This window comes from Bison bison, unplaced genomic scaffold, assembly GCF_000754665.1.
Source record: "Bison bison bison isolate TAMUID 2011002044 unplaced genomic scaffold, Bison_UMD1.0 scf7180017864191, whole genome shotgun sequence".
In the NCBI taxonomy this organism is placed as follows: domain Eukaryota; kingdom Metazoa; phylum Chordata; class Mammalia; order Artiodactyla; family Bovidae; genus Bison; species Bison bison.
Genome location: NW_011494763.1, coordinates 1,201,523 through 1,221,243, shown reverse-complemented (window position 1 = coordinate 1,221,243; position 19,721 = coordinate 1,201,523). Strand labels below are relative to the sequence as shown.

Sequence of the window (19,721 nt, the reverse complement as noted above, 5' to 3'; positions counted from 1 at the left end):
AGGAGTCCCAAGCCTGCCCATCTTAAAGTTTAGGAAACTGTGTCAAGGACCATGTGAAAGGTGGCCAGGACCAGAAGTGTCTTACCCACCTCGCTAGCAGAGGAAACAAATCCAAAATGGAGTCTCTATAGATTCTTCAGTGGCTGAGCAAAGGATGCTGGTGAAGAACGGGCACTTTATCCACAGCGTAGCTCTGCCTGGGCCCTACTTCAAGGAGAAGAACCCTTGTCTTTGCCCAGGGTGTTTGCAGACCTGCTCAGAGCAATGACTATGCTCCCCTAGAATTATCTTTCTAATCTAATATCTAATGTGGTTCCCACCACAATCCCCTGCAGCTTAAATATCATTGAGTTTCTTACTGAAATACAAGCATCTTAACACGATCGTCAAGGTCTTTCCCAATCTGGCCTTGAGCTCTGACCTCAGATGAGGCCCCCAGGTCCCAGAACCAAAACCTCACAAAAGACTCAACCTGGAGTTCTCTTTCCATTCATTCTCGAAACCTAGTTCTACAAAAGATAACAAGCATTCACCAATGCTTGTGGAGAAGTTGGTGGGAATGGGGGTTGTTTAGTCACTATGAAAAATAGTGCAGAGGTTTCTCAAAAAGTTAAACATAGAACTACCATGGGATCCAACAATTCTGCTTTCGGGTATGTTCACTAAAGAACTGAAATCAAGACCTTACAGGTATCTGCACTCCCATGTTCAGAGCAGCACTATTCACAACAGCCAAGGCCTGGAAGCAACCTAAATGTCCATTGACAGAGGAATGGATAAAGAAAATAAAGTAGACAGTGAAGTATTATTCAGCCTTATAAAAGAAGGAAATCCTGCCATTTGCTACAACATGGATCAACTTGGAGGATGTTACGCCAAGTGAAATAAACTAGACACAGAAGAATAAATACTGCATGATTCCACTTACATAAGACACCTGAAATAGCCAGTCATAGAAGCCAAGAGTGGAGTCATGGTTTCCAGGGGCTGGGGTGGGGAGTTGGATCAGGAGATGTTGGTCAAAGGTGCATACTTTCACTTATGCAAGAAGGAGAGTGCCTGTAAGTTTAACAAGACTGTACTGTATACATAAACATTTGTTAAGAGGGTAGATTTTATGTTAAGTGTCCTTATCACCAAAAACAAAAACCAAAAAAACCCTAGTTGCAGTGTTACTCCTCCTGAAGTGCTTTCCAGTACCCCATGCAGGCCTGCCTCCCTCGTTTACCATGTGTGTGCTCAGTTGCTCAGACGTGTCCAACTCTTTGTAACCCCAGGGACTGCAGCCCACCAGGCTCCTCTGTCCATCAGATTTCCCAGGCAAGATACTGGAGTGGGTGCCGTATCCTCCTCCAGGGGATAGACTTTAATCATTTCACCAAGCACAAGGTTTGCTCAGAACATTGTAGAGGTTGAAGCCTGGGGCTCTGCCTGGCCTCAGCAGGGGGTAGATCTTAAGCCTCATTATCTCACACAGTACACAGGGACAGCAATGCTCCCTCCTCCAAGGGTATTTCTAGGAATTAAATGTCTGATTTGCATGGGACGTTGAGCACATTTTAAGGGTTCAACAAATACTGACTCTTGTTACTGGACAGCTTGTGTTCACAAGTCGAGTTAGTGGGTTGAATGCTTCTTCCCCAGCGAGGCTGTGGGCTACCCAGGGTGCGTGCGTGCATGCTAAGTTGCTCAGTCGTGTCCAACTCTGTGCGACCCCATGGACTGTAGCCCACCAGGCTCCTCTGTCCACGGGATTCCCCAGGCAAAAATACTGGAGTGGGTTGCCATGCCCTCCTCCACCTCCCAGGTGGCGCTAGTGGTAAAGAACCCATCTGCCAATACAAGAGATGTAAGAGACGTGGGTTCGATCCCTGGGTAGGGAAGATCCCCCGGAGGAGGGCTGCTCAGGGTGAATCCTTGGATTTGTCTACCTTCCTGCTTCTGCTCCACACGGCCAGTACCTGTGATGAAGTGAGTGGAATGGAACTGACTTGAAGTCCCACAAGATGGCAGGAGCCACCAGTCCCAGAATCTTCCTTGTGGAGCGCTACTCCAAAGCTGGACAGGCCAAAGTGACCCTCCTTTAATTGGCAGGAAGCAGCTGATGGAGCTGAGGTCGTTCCCAGCTTCCTGCCACCATTGGCTATTTATTCTGGTGCCACCACCATGGATGAAGCCAGAGAAATAGCAGGGAGCTGAGCTCCTCCTCCCTACCCTGGGATCAGAGTCCTTGCAGGTCTCCTTGATGTGAGGATGCTCCAGGAGAAGGCAGATCACTGAAGGGAAGATGTGAGTGTTCATCACTCACTCAGTTGTGTCCAACTCTTTGCGACCCCATGGACTGTAGCCCGCCAGGCTCCTCTGTCCATAGCATTCTCCAGGCAAAAATACTGGAATGGGTTGCCATTCCCTTCTGCAGGGGATCCTCCCAAGCCAGGAATCAAACCCAGGTCCCCTGCATCGCAGGCAGATTCTTTACCATCTGAGCCAATGTGGAGGGAGGGGGCGGAAACCGAATACTGGAAATGTCTGCCTGGAAGGCAAGTTGGTGAACGTAGAACAAGGGATTCTGACAATAGATGAGGAGATGAAGAATGGATCGCCGCGTAGCCTGCAAGCCTTGAGGAAAAGGCAAGGGAGGAAGAAGGCAGGTGTCGGTGGGACCAGAGCCTCTTCCTGGTCATCAGAGGAACCCTCAGGACACATCCTGATGGCAGGATTTTTGTACACAGTGGCGGCTGCACTCTGCCTCTCCATCTTAAATGGAATGTGCTTTAGCTCAGAGTCACAGACTGAAATTTGCAGCAGAAGAAAAATATGGAGAATCATTAATTAAAATTTCTTTATGTACTTGTCTAAGTGAGACCCTATGAGCATCCCCAGAATTACTGTCTTCATCATCGTCGCCCCTGTTGTCATCTCTTGTACTAATCGAAATTTACATGGGACTAGTGCAGGTCAGTCAATACACTGATTTTTTAATGTGATGAATAATCAATACATTCATTTCTTGTGCCCTCAAGGTCTGAAAGCTCCCTTCACCACTGATTTATTCTTTAATTAATGGAGGAGTAAATTTTTTTACAAGACTATTTCACCTGTATGCATTCCCCCATTAGAAACATCACCGGCTCTGAACCCAGCTTTTTAAAGAAGTATCTAACTCCTGTTTTCCAAAGTCTTTATTTTCCACAGTTCAAGTGGAAGGGTGAATAGCTCATATCACATCCTTGTATTTAAAAGGTCAGCATCATCTTAGCATAGTCTCCCACCTGAATACAAGCTCTGTGCTCTTCTGTGGAGAGCTGGTTGCCCACCCCCTGGATTTGCAGCCCTGCATTATCATTGCCCATAGTTTAGCTGTGGGCCTCAGACCTTAACCATATCAGGATCACCTGGAGGGCGTGCTGACATACAAAGGGCCGGGCCCCACCCCCTGCAGCTCTAACACCTTCCCAGGTGATGCTAATGGTGCTGGTCCAGGAACCACACTAATAAGAACCATGGAGTAGGAGGGTCTAGGACTCCTTCAACCCTCATTCTGCTTGGTAGGTTCTAGAATCCAGGGCCATGGTCAAGAAGACACTTGCTTTTGCTTAACTGGTATGATGTGTGTGTGTGTGTGTGAGTGCTTAGTCGCTCAGTCATGTCCGACTCTTTGCGACCCCAAGGACTGTAGCCGGCCAGGCTCCTCTGTCCATGGAATTCTCCAGGCAAGAATACTGGAGTGGGTTGCTATTCCCTTCTCCAGGGGATCTCTCTGACCCAGTATCAAACCTGCGTCTCCTGCATTGCAGGCAGATTCTTTACCATCTGAGCCACCAGGGAAGCCCGTGTGATTTATTTTTATTTATTTATTTATTTGGCTACACCAGGTTTTAGTTGTGGCATGTGGAATCTAGTTCCCTGACTAGGGGTTGAACCGGAGCCCCCTGCATTGAGTGCAGAGTCTTAGCCACTGGACCACCAGGGAAGTCCCAGTGTGTGTTTATATTAATTCAAACAGTAATTTGGAAATGCCCCCACCCAGACTCACCCCTGATTTGAATGTTAGTGTAGGAGAAGAGGCTGAACTTACAGGTTTAGGGGAGGTGATGATTCTTAAATGCATTTGTATGTTTGTAATTGAATTAGGAAACTTTCCTGACTCCCAAAACACCCTTCCCACACTAGCTGGGATTCTGGAAGCCTCAGAATTCCCAGAGGACTGGATTCTAAAGAAAGAAAATGCCTGATTATAGGCTGTGTGTGTGTGTGTTAGTCGCTCAGTCGTGTCGGTCCTGCAACCCCAGGGACTATAGCTCGCCAAGCTCTGTCCATGGGATTCTCCAGGCAGGAACACTAGAGTGGGTTACTATTCCCTTCTCCAGGATTATAGGCTGTAGGAATCATTTTTTTCTTTTTTTTTTTTTTTAAGAATTCTAAAGAATAAAATAAGAGGCACAAAAGGAAACCTTAATCTACCAGGAGGTCTGGGAAGTTATATGAGAGTCACTGGAGCATCAGAAAAGAGGTGAAAAGTCAGTCAGAGCCAAGTGAGTGTTGTTAGTTTCAGCAACATCTCACGTAGCTGGAAGGTAATTAGGAATGTATTTTATTTTAGCAAATATAGTCTTACTCTTCTTACCACGTTCTCCAATGACAGAGAAGGTCCTTTTAAAGTGAAGTCTTCAGCCCTAAAGCCTTATCCAGTCATTAATGTTTCATCTGAAAGAACATAGTATCTTAAACTGAAAGCCAAGAGCAAGATTTGGACACAAATGTTCAAAGACGAGAGTATACTACAGCTCTGATCTAGTGAGTGTACATGATCTTTACTTTCTCTTTCTTTCTCTTTTAGAAACAGGGAAGATTGACCAAGAGATCCACACGTACAACACCCCGGGATTCACCGGCTGCCTCTCCAGAGTCCAGTTCAACCAAATCGCCCCTCTCAAGGCGGCCTTGAGGCAAACCAACGCCTCAGCTCACGTGCACATCCAGGGCGAGCTGGTGGAATCCAACTGCGGGGCCTCCCCGCTCACCCTGTCTCCCATGTCGTCCGCCACCGACCCCTGGCACTTGGACCACCTGGATTCGGGTAAAGTCCAAAGCCCTGTCTTGGGTAGAATGCTTTATTTCTTAAGCCTCAGTTTTCTCTTCTGTAAAATGGGGATTAATAACAGAACATTGCTGGTGACATAGTTGGGGGATTAAGGAAGTGAAGGAAGGTATGAACAGAGTGCTTAGCACTTCCAAGGCTCAAAACGTACCACCGTATTCTTGCTCCAGGCCAGAAGTAAATAAGTTGAAGGGAAGGAATATTGTATTATTGACTCTTCTGCATTTAAGTGAAATAATGAGATGCCCAAATGGATGTCTTCAACGTGACTGTCAGATGATCTGATCAAATCAGTTCCTTGCTTCTGCCTTTGTGATTCGGCTGCCATGCAGCCCCGCCATCCATGTTCTAATATTAAAAGATTACCTGAAACTGTCAGATTCCTCTCCCAACAGTGTATTTATACACACAGCCCTGTAGCCTTCCAGGCTTTAGGGGTGCACGTAGGCTGAGAAAGCTCAGTGGGTTTTTACCACTTCTGCAGGTAATAATACTGGTCATTTGAAAGCATAGCACTAAAATGAAGGGATGCAGTGGTCAGCTGCAAAATTAATTGGATGCGAATTCAGTGACCACATGACCCTGAGTGATGAGGAGCCCGTGGGTCCCCCTCCTTGCCCTACCCAGATGGTCAGGCTGCTTGAGTAAGTGCTCCAAGTCTCTGCTTTTTCACTCTAAGGTATGAAGTGGGCAAGATCTCTGAGACACCTCCAGACCTACTGATGAGTCTCCAAAGTGATGACTGACTTTGCTGATGCCCAAGACAGGAAGGGGTGAGGCAGGGCGGGAGGCCTGGGGTCTGATACCATCACTGCCTCTGCCCAGCGGGTTTCTTAACCTTGTTCCTCAGTCTCCCCACGTCTGAAATGAAGACCTAACTTAGAGAATTCCTTGCAAGATGATGGATTTAAAACACTTGGCAGAGCAAGCCATTGACACGGAGCAAACCAGACAGAAGTTTAGCTGCAATAACACTAACAGAGTGGTTGCTATTATTATATTAGATACAACTTGCTATGATGTGTGAACATCCAGTCAAGGCTCTCTAGTCCTCCCCGACCCTAACTCCTGATTTGTAACAGTGCATCATGGAAACATCGTTGTGTTTGATTCCTTATACATATTCCACCCCCAGCCACGGTTATTTATCAGCTTCCAGGAATCTCTTGTCATCATGAATTCTTAGGATTTGCCTGCTAAGCGTTGTGAAGCTTCGAAAAGAAGCCAGAATTGCCCCATTGTCAGAATAGACAGACTAAACAGTCCTCTTTGTTCCTCACACGTGGGTTCCAATACCATGGAGAGGGTGCTGTGTGCCGGGAGTACTTAAAAAGAATTCCCTTCTACGAGTATTGTTAGGATGACACTGCGGCTGGCTTTTCCTCGTGGGCTGACTTGAACAAAGGGAAGCAGTCCTGGTGCTGAAAGAAGAAAAGTAGTGAAGATATGAGATGGGACAAGGCCTTGTCAGGGCTGCAGAGGAGAGACTTCTCAGATTCTTCCAAATGCCCGGGTTGGTGGAGACAAGGCCTACGCTTTGAAATAGGCAGGTTCCTATTGCTGTTACAGCTTCTCACTGCTTGAGACCATCAGCATGTGTGTGTGTTCTTGGTCGGCTGCCAAGAAATCAGTTTCTATAAGCCTCTAGACGCTCCTTTGGTCCAACAGGTGTTCGTATTCATTCTTGCCTTAATTAGCAAATTATTTGCTTGATGGTCTGTGAGATCAGTTGTAAAGGCCAAAGTTTGAGTTGTTTGTTTTTCGTGTTTATTTATTTGGCGGCACACGGGATCTTTAGTTGTCGTGTGTGGGAACTAGTTCCCTGACCAGGGGTCGAACCAGGGCCCCCTGCATTGGGAACGCAGTCTTAGCCACTGGGCCACCAGGGAAGTCCCAAGTTCATTTATTTTTTAAAAAATCGTGCTTTATATATGACGCTTTCATTCTTCTGATTGATGTAGTAATGTGTATAGGGAACATTTCAATGTTCAAATTAGAAGTCTATTACCCACGTATTACAGTGGCCTGACCCTGTAACACAAGGTCCATTTGCAGAAATTTTCTGTTTGTACTTGGGCAGAAAGTTCTTACCTGGTGTTTACCATTTGCTGTATCAGTCTCATCATCATAGTTTATTCCATAATTGGAATTCCAGGTTAATTTCTATAATGGGTAAATGCTTATAAAGAAATGTGTGTCTCCGTCTCATAAACTTTATTCAGAGAACAGAAAACCACTTATGAGATATGACAGAGCCTTGTTTAGATGACTTTTTTTTTTTTTTTCTTTTAGGTGAGTGGGAAAAAGAGAGAATGGGGGTTGGGGGCTGGACGAGGGTGCAGAGAAAGAAATAGATATAAGGGAAGATTATTTAATATCAGACTCCAGAGCCTTAGTGTCTAGGAGGACAAACTTTTCCTCTACACATGTCTTCATAGAGAAACAGAAGGTGGGGGAGACCTCTGGGAAGAACAAATGGGCTTCTAAAGGAAAGACAGGAGATAAGAAAGTTTGTGATGTTTGTTCATGCCGGCATGAATGGTCTTTGTCCTTCTCAAGGCCATAAAACCCCCCCTGGAAAGGGTGATTTCGGGTAGCGTTGCTCTTGGCCTCTTTCCTGGGACTTAAAAGCTCCCAGAAAAGGAGATTTATGGTCTCATTCTATTTGTAGTTGGATATGGGAAGTTCCCAAAAGATTTCTTTCTGCATCTGTCAAATCCCAAATATCCTTGGCTTAAAATAATCTTCATACCAACTCTGGGGTTCTTGGTTAGGTCCTCACATCAGCAATTGCAGCCTAATTCTTGTGAGCCTAAATTCATCACTCTGAATTCTGATTCCGGGGTTTTGCTTTTCTGGATAATCTTTTTTATATGACTCAGAAGACTCACTATCAGATATTCAGAAACAAACAACAGTGTATACACAAAGATGCCGTTTCTAGCTGTAAATCATGTTACTTGAGGCTGTACAGGTACAGGATGGGAAGAGCTCCTTAGTCCTGGTTTGACTAGAGGACATTTGGAAGGAGATCTGTGTGATCTGGTGCCTTGAAAAGTGTGGTCCTCACCAGTGGTGTGTGAGTATCACCTGGAAGCCTGTTAGAAATGCAGAGCCCAGGCCCTTCCCCAGACCCACTGAATCGGCACCTACGTTTTAGCCAGATTCCCCCATGACTCATGTGCACAACAGAGTCAAAAGCGCTCACCTCTGTCTCAAATGCATTTTCACATCACCTGGGGAGCTCTTAAAACCCCCGATTTCCAGGCCGCACCCCTGACCAATTAAATCAGATACTTTAGGGGTAAGATACAGATGGCCAGAGATGTAAAACCTCCCCCAGGTGATTCTAATGTGTAGCAAGATGGAGAATCACTCCATCACTAAATAAGAGAGCTTAATAATCGCCCCGCCTTGGCAAACCCTTCAAAGTGAGGTTACCAAAAGAAAAGAACAGTGAATACCCAGAAACAAGTTTATGAAAAACAGTGAAGCCCTTCAGTGGTGAAATCCCAAACTGAAAGGCTATGGCAGTGAGCTTGCCAAAGATTGGGCTTCTCTAACCATTTCACAAGAAAGCTCATGGGGACTGAGTTTTTATCGGTACTTGAGGAAAACTAGTCTGCCTACTGGCAACTGGAAAAACACACTTGGAACAAACAAACAAGAAACCCACAGTGTGGGGTCAGAGTCAAGGCCTCCCATGAAAATGCATCTTTATAGAAGGATCTTCAGTTGGAGGAAGATGCCAAATTATTATTCAGGTTTTTTTAATCAATTGCAAGCTTAATTTGGAAGGATATCAGGGGGAGAAATGCTGCTTTAAAATGAAGTATGCACACTTATTTTAAAATAAAGCGTGCCCCTTGCTGTGAAGATAGGGTGTCTGTGTCTTTAGTATTAAAGAGAACTTCATGATCAACGGGGGCTTCCCTGGTGGCTCAGATGGTAAAGAATCTGCCTGCAATGCAGGAGACCTGAGTTCGATCCCTGGGTTGGGAAGATTCCCTGGAAAAAAGGAATGGTAACCCACTCCAGTATTCTTGCCTGGAGAACTGCATGGACAAAGCCTGGTGAGCTAGAGTCCATGAGGCCACAAAGAGCTGGACGGGACTGAGCAACTAACACAACCCCGTGAACAACCAAGGGCTCTCCACTTCATGCCACACTGGAGTATTTGCTTTGCAGAAACCTGGAAACTAGAATTCCAGACGTCCATCCTTTGGTCTCACGCTCTTTCTGCTCCCTTGTATTTCTTTCTTATGTTTTAGATGATATCAAATGATAAAGGCAAAGAATGGATTCCAAGGTATGCTGGCTTCACATAATAAGATTCTTGTTCTCTCTGGAACACTACTGACTGAGCTACTCATTGCCTCTCTCGCGCCTGGTAGGCTCTGTCACTGTTTTTTAAAGGAGGAATATGCACGGTTGGTCAGGCTGTGCACTGCACAACTACAAAGGATGCCATTTGCATCGTAGCCTGTGGCTCCTGGAGCAGTGCTACATGTTGGCCTTCGTAGGGGCTCACCAGATCATTTTGGGAAGAAAGTGGGTATATCATCACGTGGCATAATATACAGTTATTTCCTTTTCATCTCTTTTTCAGTCCTTCTAATTTTGTTAAAGAGAGAGTCTCTATTTGGTTCTGGCATGCCTTTAACAGCTCTCTCGCCCACGCGATTCACCCTTTAATAAAGAACAGGCTTCTGTTTAGAGCCTTGACAGGCCGTAGAAGTACTCAGTAGGGTTATAAAGCTTTATCACTGCATTTGTTTAAATAAGAAATCAGGTCAATTTAATGAGAATAAGTAAATAATAATTAGGTTTCACATGTATATGACAAAAAACATGATTCCCATGTGCATGGAGGTTGGCAAGCACTGGGTGGAATGTCAGGATAATCATAAACACAAGGCCTGGAGCTGTGAGAGTGCTTTTTTTTTACAAGGGGGAAATGGTAAAATTATGTTGATTTCTTAAACCAATTCCATTATATTAGAAACGACCAGTCAGTTCTTTTTCTGCCTAATTTTTTCCGCCTTTGGATAATAGGTACGGCCTGTTTCTAAACCACAGCATTCTGGTCCTTTCAGTTACAAGGCAGAAAACGCAACCCCTGACCCTGAGTTCTGGTTCACTTACAGGTTGCAGAACCCCAGACAGTAGCTGTGATTCACCTCTCAGAACCCTGGGCTCTGTTTTTATCTCTTTGTCAGATTCTTGCCTGGAGAACCCAGGGACAGAAGAGCCTGGTGGGCTGCCATCTGTGGGGTCGGACACGACTGAAATGATTTAGCAGCAGCAGCAGCAGATTCAGGGAAGCTTATTTCCTTGGAATGGCAAGAATTTGCCAGCATTAAGATGACTACAGATGGCAATGCATGTCTGTAAAATATAAAAACAAAACAAACAGAAAAAATAATCTGATGCCACAAATTTCTGCACTAAGGAACAACTCCAAACTGTGTACCAGCTGTTTTATGAGGCACTGGTAGTAAGTCTTAGGGTGGTGGTTTTTTTTTTTAAAATCACATTCATGATATTGAATCAGAATACATAGACCAAAGGCCACATCGTAGGTTATTATTTAAATAGTATTAAGACTGGCAAGGCACTTTAAGGTGTCGTTTCATTTCCCTAGGAATCTTCTCATACGTTGCTGTCGTTCAGTCGCTAAGTCGTGTCCAACTCTGCAACCCCATGGGCTGCAGCATGCCAGGCTCCTCTGTCCTCCACTGTCTCCTGGAGTTTGCTCAGATTCATGTCCATTGTGTCGATGATGCCTTCCAACCATTTCATCCTCTGCCACCCGCTTCTTCTGCCCTCAGTCTTTCCCTGCATCATAATTACAAGCTGGTAGTGGTTTTCTTTACCACTTGCAAGCACTTAAAATAATCTTTCCAGCTCTTATGTTTATATCTTAATTAGTTCTAAGCAGATCCCTTTTTTCCTCCTGATGCTAAGATCGCATGATTAATTTGTTTAATCTCTGATACCTAATTTCTTGTTATCTTTTGTGTCTTTTGTTCTCTTCAGTGACCGACACAGACATTTATTCAAGTCCAAAAAACAATTATCATCTCTTCTGATGTGTGCTTTTCCTGCAAATGATCCACATTCTGCTTTTCCGTAGAGCACCAAGCACATTTATATAGCTCGTCAAATAAAATATTAGTTACAGATTTTTTTGATCTAATGGTTATTTAAGTTCCCATCTTTTATTTCCATATGAATAGCTTTATACATGTTAGTTTGCCGAGTCAAGGGATGTATTTTTAATTTTGATTGTATTACAAATCACCCTCCAGTGACGGAATACCTCCAATCCAATAAGATATGAATGTCTTTTTCCCTACACCCTCATCAACACAGCACATCATAATCTTCTAAATCTTGCTACACTGTATTGGAAAAGTGGTTTTGTTGTCTTAATTTGGGTTTCATTAATCATGAGTGAGATTAAATATCTTTGTTCATAAGTCACTTGTGTGTATTTTTCCCTGAACTGCCTGTTGATATTCCTTGACCAAAGAATTATTTGTATATTCATATTGTTTCCCGTTGGTCTGTTGGTCATTTATTGACTCATAAGAATTTTTATATATTAGGTAAATTGACATTTTACTACATGTTCCAATGGTTTCCCAGTTTGATATCTACTTTTTAAATTTATGAGTTTTTCCCTCCATGTAAAAAAAAAACCTCTAAATTTTATCTGATGAAAGATGAAGTGTTTCCTGGCTTTAGGGTTTTATATAATGCCTTCTCCATTTAGAAATGTTTTAAAAATTATTCCTTTTTTTTTCTAATAATTCTAGATTTCATCCTTTAACTATACATACTTACTGCATTTGAAATTTATTTGGGTGGTAAGAATACGCTAGGAACCCAGCTTCATTTTTCTCTGCTCATCCCCTGGCCAGTCAGTAGTTCCAGCACTATTGGTTGGGGCATCATCAACCAATTTTCCCCCATCTTTATTATATTCAAAATTTCCCTTTATATTTAAATCTGCTTCTGGCCTCTCTGATCTGTTGCACTAATCTGACTCTTCCTGAGATAGTAGCAAGCTGTGGTCATGATTGAGCTTTTATAATAACATTTAATTTCTTATAGAGCTAATTTCCCTTTGACTGTCTTTTTTTCAGAATGTTCCTGTCCTTGAACATTGCTTTTCCCAAGTGATTTTAGTGTTCCAATCATTTTACTGGCATTACCTAGAGATTTTATGGGGACTGAATTTTATGTGTAAGTTAATTGCAGAGTAATGGACACCTACACAAATAATGTTTTCCTGTTCAGCAACGGAATGTCTTTCCACTTAACATGTGTCTTCCTTTTACATTATACAAAATTCCTATGAAGACAGCCTGATAAGTTAATTTCTAACTAGTTCCTCTGTTTTGGCAAAGTGCAAAATCCAAAAGCTATTTGAAAAAAAAAGACAGCTAATTTAGCACCTGATTATATCAGCAAACTCCTTCACTGCAAACCTAATGAGCGTTTAATTGAATATAATTGGGAAAAGGTGTGTGCCCCCCAGGACCAAGAACCTGAGCGGGCTGTCTTAGTTTTCCGCCCAAGTATAGACACATCTTATATGCACATACCTTTAGGATTTTTATATGTAGATGATACCTTGAGGATTCCTGTTTTGATAAGTGTCTCACTGGGGCTAGGTGTTAAATAGTATCTAATGCCACCGGAGAAGGCAATGGCACCCCACTCCAGTACTGTTGCCCGGAAAATCCCATGGATGGAGGAGCCTGGTAGGCTGCAGTCCATGGGGTCGCTAAGAGTCGGACACGACTGAGCGACTTCACTTTCACTTTCCACTTTCATGCATTGGAGAAGGAAATGGCAACCCACTCCAGTGTTCTTGCCTGGAGAATCCAATGGACGGAGTAGCCTGGTGGGCTGCAGTCCATGGGGTCACACAGAGTCGGACACGACTGAAGCGACTTAGCAGCAGCAGCAGCAGCAATGCCACCTCGACATCTTTTAGAGATAACCATGCACTTTTTCTTCTGGTGATTTCGAAACAGTGAGCCATGCTTTTATTCCTAGCGTTAACCACCTTTAGTCATAGTGAAGCATTCTCTCAAGGTATAACTAAAGTCATTTTACTAAAACATTTTTCTTTTTTATTTTTAAGCTATTATTTTTGGATGCTCTGGGTCTTTGTTGCTTTGCACAGGTTTTCTCTAGTTGTGGCAAGCAAGGGCCACTTTTCATTGTGGTGCACGGGCTTCTCATTACAGTGGCTTCTATTGCAGTTATGGAGCACGGTTTCTAGGGCTTCCAGGCTTCAGTAGTTGCGGCTCATGGGCCCTAGAGCACAAGGGCTCCAGTAGTTGTGGCTCAGGGCCTCAGTTGTTCTGCAGACCAGGGATAGAACCCATGTCCCCTGCACTGGGAACATGGAGTCTTCGCCACTGGACCACCAAGGAAGTCTAGCTTTGTTTTTTCACAAAAGTAATTCTTGGATAAGATGGGATTGTAGCATCCTTTTACTTTGGGGGAGTGCAAGTTGGGATTTTATAAAAAGTAAGTCTAAGGGGCCACCCAGCAAGGAATATGGGAGGCCCCCAGGAGAGCAGTCCCAGTCAGATCAGGAAGGGGCCTGGGACCTCAGTCCCCCAACCTCAAAGGTCAAATTCTAGCAACATCAAGAGTGAGCTTGGAAGCACATTTTCCCCCAGGGCTTCCAGATGGGAACTCAGGCCTGCCCACACCTTGACTTCAGACTCTGGGATACGCAGTCCCTGCCATGGCAGGACTTTCTCCATCACTCTCTAACCAATGGAGTAACTCCAAGAAGCCCCCCTCCAAACTTGAACGTGCTTAGACTCACCTGGGGAGATGCATGAATGCAGACTCAGCAGGTCAGAGGTGGGACCTGAGATGCTGCTGCTCTCACAACCTCCCAGGTGGTGCTGATGCTGCTGGGCCATGGACCACACTCTACGTGTTGCAAAGATAGAAATAGCCCTGGAGCCCTTCCCATCTGTACTTTGTAATTTGAGTAAACGTCAGCTGTAAAACCACTGGAGCTGACTGTTCTCTCGTGTGTGTGTGTGAGTGGAGCTCCTTAGCAACTCTCTCAACTTCTTTTATGATCATTGGTCTAATTAGAGTCTCTTTCTCCTCTACTATAATTTCTGCTCTTTACATTTTTCTAGAAATTCATGCATGTAATCTAAGTTTTCCAATTCACTTCTGCAGCGTTGAACAAAATATATTTTCATAATAATTTCCATTCTCTCCTTAGAAAATTTCTATACATGTGTTTTTATATTGTAAGTGTAGACGTTTCCCTTTTTTCTCAGATTATCTGACAGATTTTTTTTTTCCCCACACGACCAACTATGGATTTGTTTATTAGTTCTATCATTTTCTGTTTTCTTTTGCCTCTTGCTTTTATCTTGACTTCTTTACATTTGTATTTGCTGCTCTTGACATCATTTGGATATTTCTTTATTGTCATTTTTGGCTTGTGTGTAACATCCTCCTTCAGAGGAAATGAACCGAAGTTAGCAAATCTAAGCTCTACGACTCTGGCCTCCCAGACTGCACATGCCGGATGCAGTGTCTCGGCATGAATATTGTTGACTAGACTCTCATCTAAGGGACCTGGGCAGTCTTTAGAGGTCTCCTTAACTGCAAAGCCTTCAGACATCACTGCAAGAGCAGGTCGGCAGGTGTGTGTTCCGATTACAGTGGGGCAGGTGAGGAGCTGATGTAGGGAAAATTCACCAGAGTGGCTGAAGTAAAGGGCGGTGGGTTGACCCCCTCTCAGCCCCCGACACCCTCTGCTCGCTGTCCCACGTGCCCAACTGTGTCTGGGGCTGCCTTCACTCAGGTTCTCCTCGTTCCTAACTAGGACTGCCCAACACCACCATGGAAAAATCCAGAGGGGTACCAGCCCCCACCTCTGGGACAACTTCCCAGCTCCTTGATTCCTCCTTCCTGTGGGCTTCTCTTTAATCCCAGTGTTGTCCTCTTTCCCTTCTTCCCACACAACAGATTTTGAAGCCCAAGGATGTTGGGGTTCTGTCCAGTACTCTGTCCAAGCCGTCACCCCCACCCCACTTGGCACCATCCTTAGAGGCGCGTCCCTGTTCCCTGCCTTCCAGGACTGTCCGCTGTCACCTCCGTCACGTGGGGCTAGGGAGGGCCGGGGTCACAGGTGATGCGTGTTGCTATAGCAACTCCTCTGTGGATGGCAGAACCCCTCCAGCGAGTCGCAGGGTTCCCTTCTGTCTTGCTCTTATGCCGCTGCAGTGTTGCGAGAAGCCCGTGAAAGGGAAGTCTATCTGGGCCCAGGGTTGTCCCCGGGTGTCTGTTTCTGCCGTTACCTCTCTCGAGGCCCGGTGCAAACTCTTCCTACTACACTGCATTGCTGAACATCCTTGTATATCCCTTGGGGCCATTCGAGGGAGCTCAGCCTTCCAGATTAATCCGGTAGCACTTCCTTTTCTGACTTGTCAACCAGAAAGACTTCCATCAGGATCCCTGGGTGCGACTCCTCCCCCGGGATATTGCCTGCCAGGCCCCACCTATTAATAGAAGTGCTGACTCCACCTTTGCTGGCAGTTCAGGGCCTGTGTCCTGCCTCTGGTTTCTGAAGTTGCAGAAACATTGTGCCAGGTGAGGTTTTTGACCCAATGTCAGTTGTTTCACCGTTGGAGAAGATCTGCGGTTGATTCCCCACGTTCTGCACAAGTCTGTATTCAAGAGTGTCTAAAAACCAGGCAGATCCTTGATTATGCTGTTGAGTTTCTTTCTGCCTGGGAACAGTCCCAAAAGGCTTTTTTTTAAAAAGGTAAAATCAGTTCTATGCTAAAACATAAATGTACATAAAAATTCATATGATCGTGGGGTGCAATTATTTTAAACATAGAGAATGAGATTAATTGTGAAATTTCCCTGTGAGAAATGGCTGAAAGTGATTTTCAAAAGTTTAGTTGAGAATTTTAACTTTTAGGAAAAAGGAAAGGATAAAGCCAGAAATGATACATTTGTACATAACTTGGCTGAAATGCTTTCAGTTCATGATTCTATTTCATCCTGATAGTAGACCTGTGTGGTCTGAGTGGACATTACTGACCACATTTTAAAGATTAACAATAAAGTGTGACTCAGAAAGTGCATTCATCCCTCAGTAAACACCTAATGAGTGACTGCAGCGGTGGCTGCACTTTAGCATCCTCTGGGGAGCTTTTTGGACCCCCCCCGACACCTGCCTCCCATCCCCAAAGAGTCTGAATATGCTGTCAGGACCGTGAACCCCAGATCCCACTGTTTACAGCACTTTGCTTAAAAGTATACAGAGAAGTTGGTGGCTCAGATGGTAAAGAATCTGCCCACAGTGTGGGAGACTCAGGTTCGATTCCTGGGTCAGGAAGATCCCCTGAAGAAGGGAATGGCACCCCACTCCAGTATTCTTGCCTGGAGAATTCCATGGAAACGGGAGCCTGGTGGGCTACAGTCCATGGGGTCATAAAGCGTTGGACATGACTGAGCGACTAATACTTTCACTTTCGTGCTGAGAACAGCATCATCAGGTGTGCAATTCAGGCGTGTTTACCTCCGATTCAGTTCTTTTTTCACTTTTCCTTTCTCTCAGTGAAACGCCTGAGTTAAACATAAAAGAATTCCAGTTCTTCCCTCTGAACTGCTCTCCGACCTTCTGTCGTCCCTTCTGTATAATGCGGAAGTCTCCAATAACCAGCAGCTTGCACCGCCTGTAGGTGAAAGCCCTGCTACTGGATACACCGTCCTTTTCCTTTCCACTCTCTCATTTTTGATACGCAGTCAATCACCCTCCAGACTGCTGGAGCCAGTTAAGTATTATTTCACACTCTGTGGCCATGAATGAGAAAAAGGGCTCTGACAGCACACGTGGCTTGTGCGGGAGTTTCTCAGGTTATCTTGATAACATGTGAGCCAGCCCCAAGGAGGAGCCTCTTTGTGGGGAGCATCGGGAAGCTCTCATGAACAAGGGTCATTTGTTTCCCAGGATTCTCTTTGATGACCATTCCACCTGCCACCCAGCAGAGACAGTTGCATTTTGAGATCTGAGGTTAATTCAAGGAAAGAATAGTTCAAAACACAGTGAAAATATCAAGCATGGGGTTATTATATATCCTACTTTCTGAGGTCAGCCTCAGAAGAAAAGACACTGTCTTGAGGCTGAAGTTTAAAACTTTGACTTGTGCTAATACAGCTGGAAAAAGTATTTCAAAAGCAAGAGCCCACTAGGGCATTGATAAAAGACTTTAAATGTGTATAGATTTGCTGTCTAAAGCCCTTTAGTTTTGGTCTACTAGGGGTCCCCTCTAGTAGACCCCAGTGAAGGCAGAGTCCTGACGGCCAGCTGTGATCTGGGTTAGACACACGTATGTTCTCAGAAACCACTCTCGTCTCTATACTGGTTTCTGAACACTTCACCTCAGTTCAGTTCAGTCGCTCAGTCGTGTCCGACTCTTCGCGACCCCATGAATCGCAGCACGCCAGGCCACCCTGTCCATCACCAACTCCCGGAGTTCACTCAGACTCACGTCCATCGAGTCAGTGATGCCATCCAGCCATCTCATCCTCTGTCGTCCCCTTCTTGTCCTGCCCCCAACCCCTCCCAGCATCAGAGTCTTTTCCAATGAGTCAACTCTTCGCATGAGGTGGCCAAAGTACTGGAGTTTCAGCTTTAGCATCATTCCTTCCAAAGAAATCCCAGGGCTGATCTCTTTCAGAATGGACTGGTTGGATCTCAAATGATTAACTATACCTAAATATTCTTCCAAATGAGGAGACCCATCTTTTGACTAGATTTGCTGTTTGCTGCTAAATCATGTCCGACTCTCTGCCACCGCATAGACTGTAGCCCACCGGGCTTCTCTGTCCATGGGATTCTCCAAGCAAGAACACTGGAATGCGTTGCCATGCTCTCCTCCAGGGGATTTTCCCAACCCAGGGATTGAACCCAGGTCTCCTGCATTGGCGAGCAGAGCCACCTGGAAGCCCTGACTAGATTTAGGTGATTTAAAAAAAAAAATGTTATTTTCACTGAACTCCCAGCCACAGATTCTCCAAGTCCAGAGCCTTTTCTGGGACTTCCTTGGTGTCTGGTGGGTGCTTTTCTCAGCATAATTCTGAAGGTAGTCTCTCCAGGGTCTCCTGAAAACATGGGTCTTCTGAACGGTGCCAACTCTTGACCACTAGAAGAAAAGGTAAAATATATCAGGGAATGTCTTTAAAAAACATATTTTGGCTTATTCACTGTGATGGGTTAGTTTCTTCTTCTTTGTCATCATTGTTAGTCTCTAAGTCATGTACAACTCTTTGCAACCCCATGGACTGCAGCACGCCAGGCTTCTCTGGCCTTCACTATCTCCCAGAGTTTGCTCAAACTCATGTCCATTGAGTCAGTGATGCCATCCAGCCATTCATCCTCTGCCGCCCCCTTCTTTTTCCTTCAATCTTTCCCAGCATCAGGGTCTTTTCCTGTGAGTTGACTCTTCACATCAGGTGGCCAAAGTATTGGAGCTTCAGCATCAGTTCTTCCAATGAGTATCCAGGGTTGATTTCCTTTAGGATTGGCTGGTTTGATCTTGCTGTCCAAGGGACTCTCAAGAGTCTTCTCCAGCACCACAATTCGAAAGCATCAGTTCTTCTGTGTTCAGCTGCCTTTATGGTCCAACTCTCAAACTCGTATATGACTACCAGAAAATCCATAGCATTGAGTATACAGACCTGTGTCAGCAACGTGATGTCTTTGCTTTTTAATACACTGTCTAGGTTTGTCATAGCTTTCCCTCCAAGGAGTTGTTGTTCAGTTGTCAAGTCATGTCTGACTCTCTTGTGATCCTATGGACTGTAGCACACCAGGCTTCCCTGTCCCTCACCATCTCCCAGAGTTTGCCCCAGTTCACGTCCATCGAATCAGTGATACCATCCAACCATCTCATCCTCTGTTGCCCTCTTCTCCTACTGCATTCAATCTTTCCCAGCATCAGAGTCTTTTTCAATGAGTCAGCTCTTCCCACCAGGTGACCAAAATACTAGAGCTTCAGCTTCAGCCTCAGTTCTTCCAAAGAGTATTCAGGGTTGATTTCCTGTAAGATTGACTGGCTTGATCTTCCAAGGAGTCTTTTAATTTTATGGCTGCAATCACTATCTGCAGTGATTTTGGAGCTCAAAGATAAAACATATCACTGCTTCCACTTTTTCCCCTCTATTTGCCATGAAGTGATGGGACTGGATGCCATGATCTTAGTTTTTTGAATGTTGAGTTTTAAGCCAGCTTTTTCACTTTCCTCTTTCACCCTCATCATGAGGCTCTTTAGTTCCGCTTCAGTTTCTCTTTCTTACTATTGTTAATTTCCCAACTACTCCCTCCTAAGAAACTGACATTACTTTGCCAACAAAGGTCCGTCTAGTCAAGGCTACGGTTTTTCCAGTGGTCATGTATGAATGTGAGAGTTGGACTGTGAGGAAAGCTGAGCGCCAAAGAATTGATGCTTTTGAACTGTGGTGTTGGAGAAGACTCTTGAGAGTCCCTTGGACTGCAAGGAGATCCAACCAGTCCATTCTAAAGGAGATCAGTCCTGGGTGTTCA

At 44.8% G+C, this 19,721-nt stretch overlaps 1 protein-coding gene across 1 annotated transcript in view; it reads left to right on the top strand.

Annotated features, from left to right (window-relative positions):
- Positions 1-19,721, top strand: part of CNTNAP2 (contactin associated protein-like 2) — a 909,256-nt gene that overhangs the window by 872,100 nt on the left and 17,435 nt on the right. Inside the window, exon 13 of the mRNA XM_010843889.1 lies at positions 4,841-5,080. Within this exon, the coding sequence (XP_010842191.1) occupies positions 4,841-5,080 (240 nt within the window). The remainder of the gene's footprint in view (positions 1-4,840; positions 5,081-19,721) is intronic.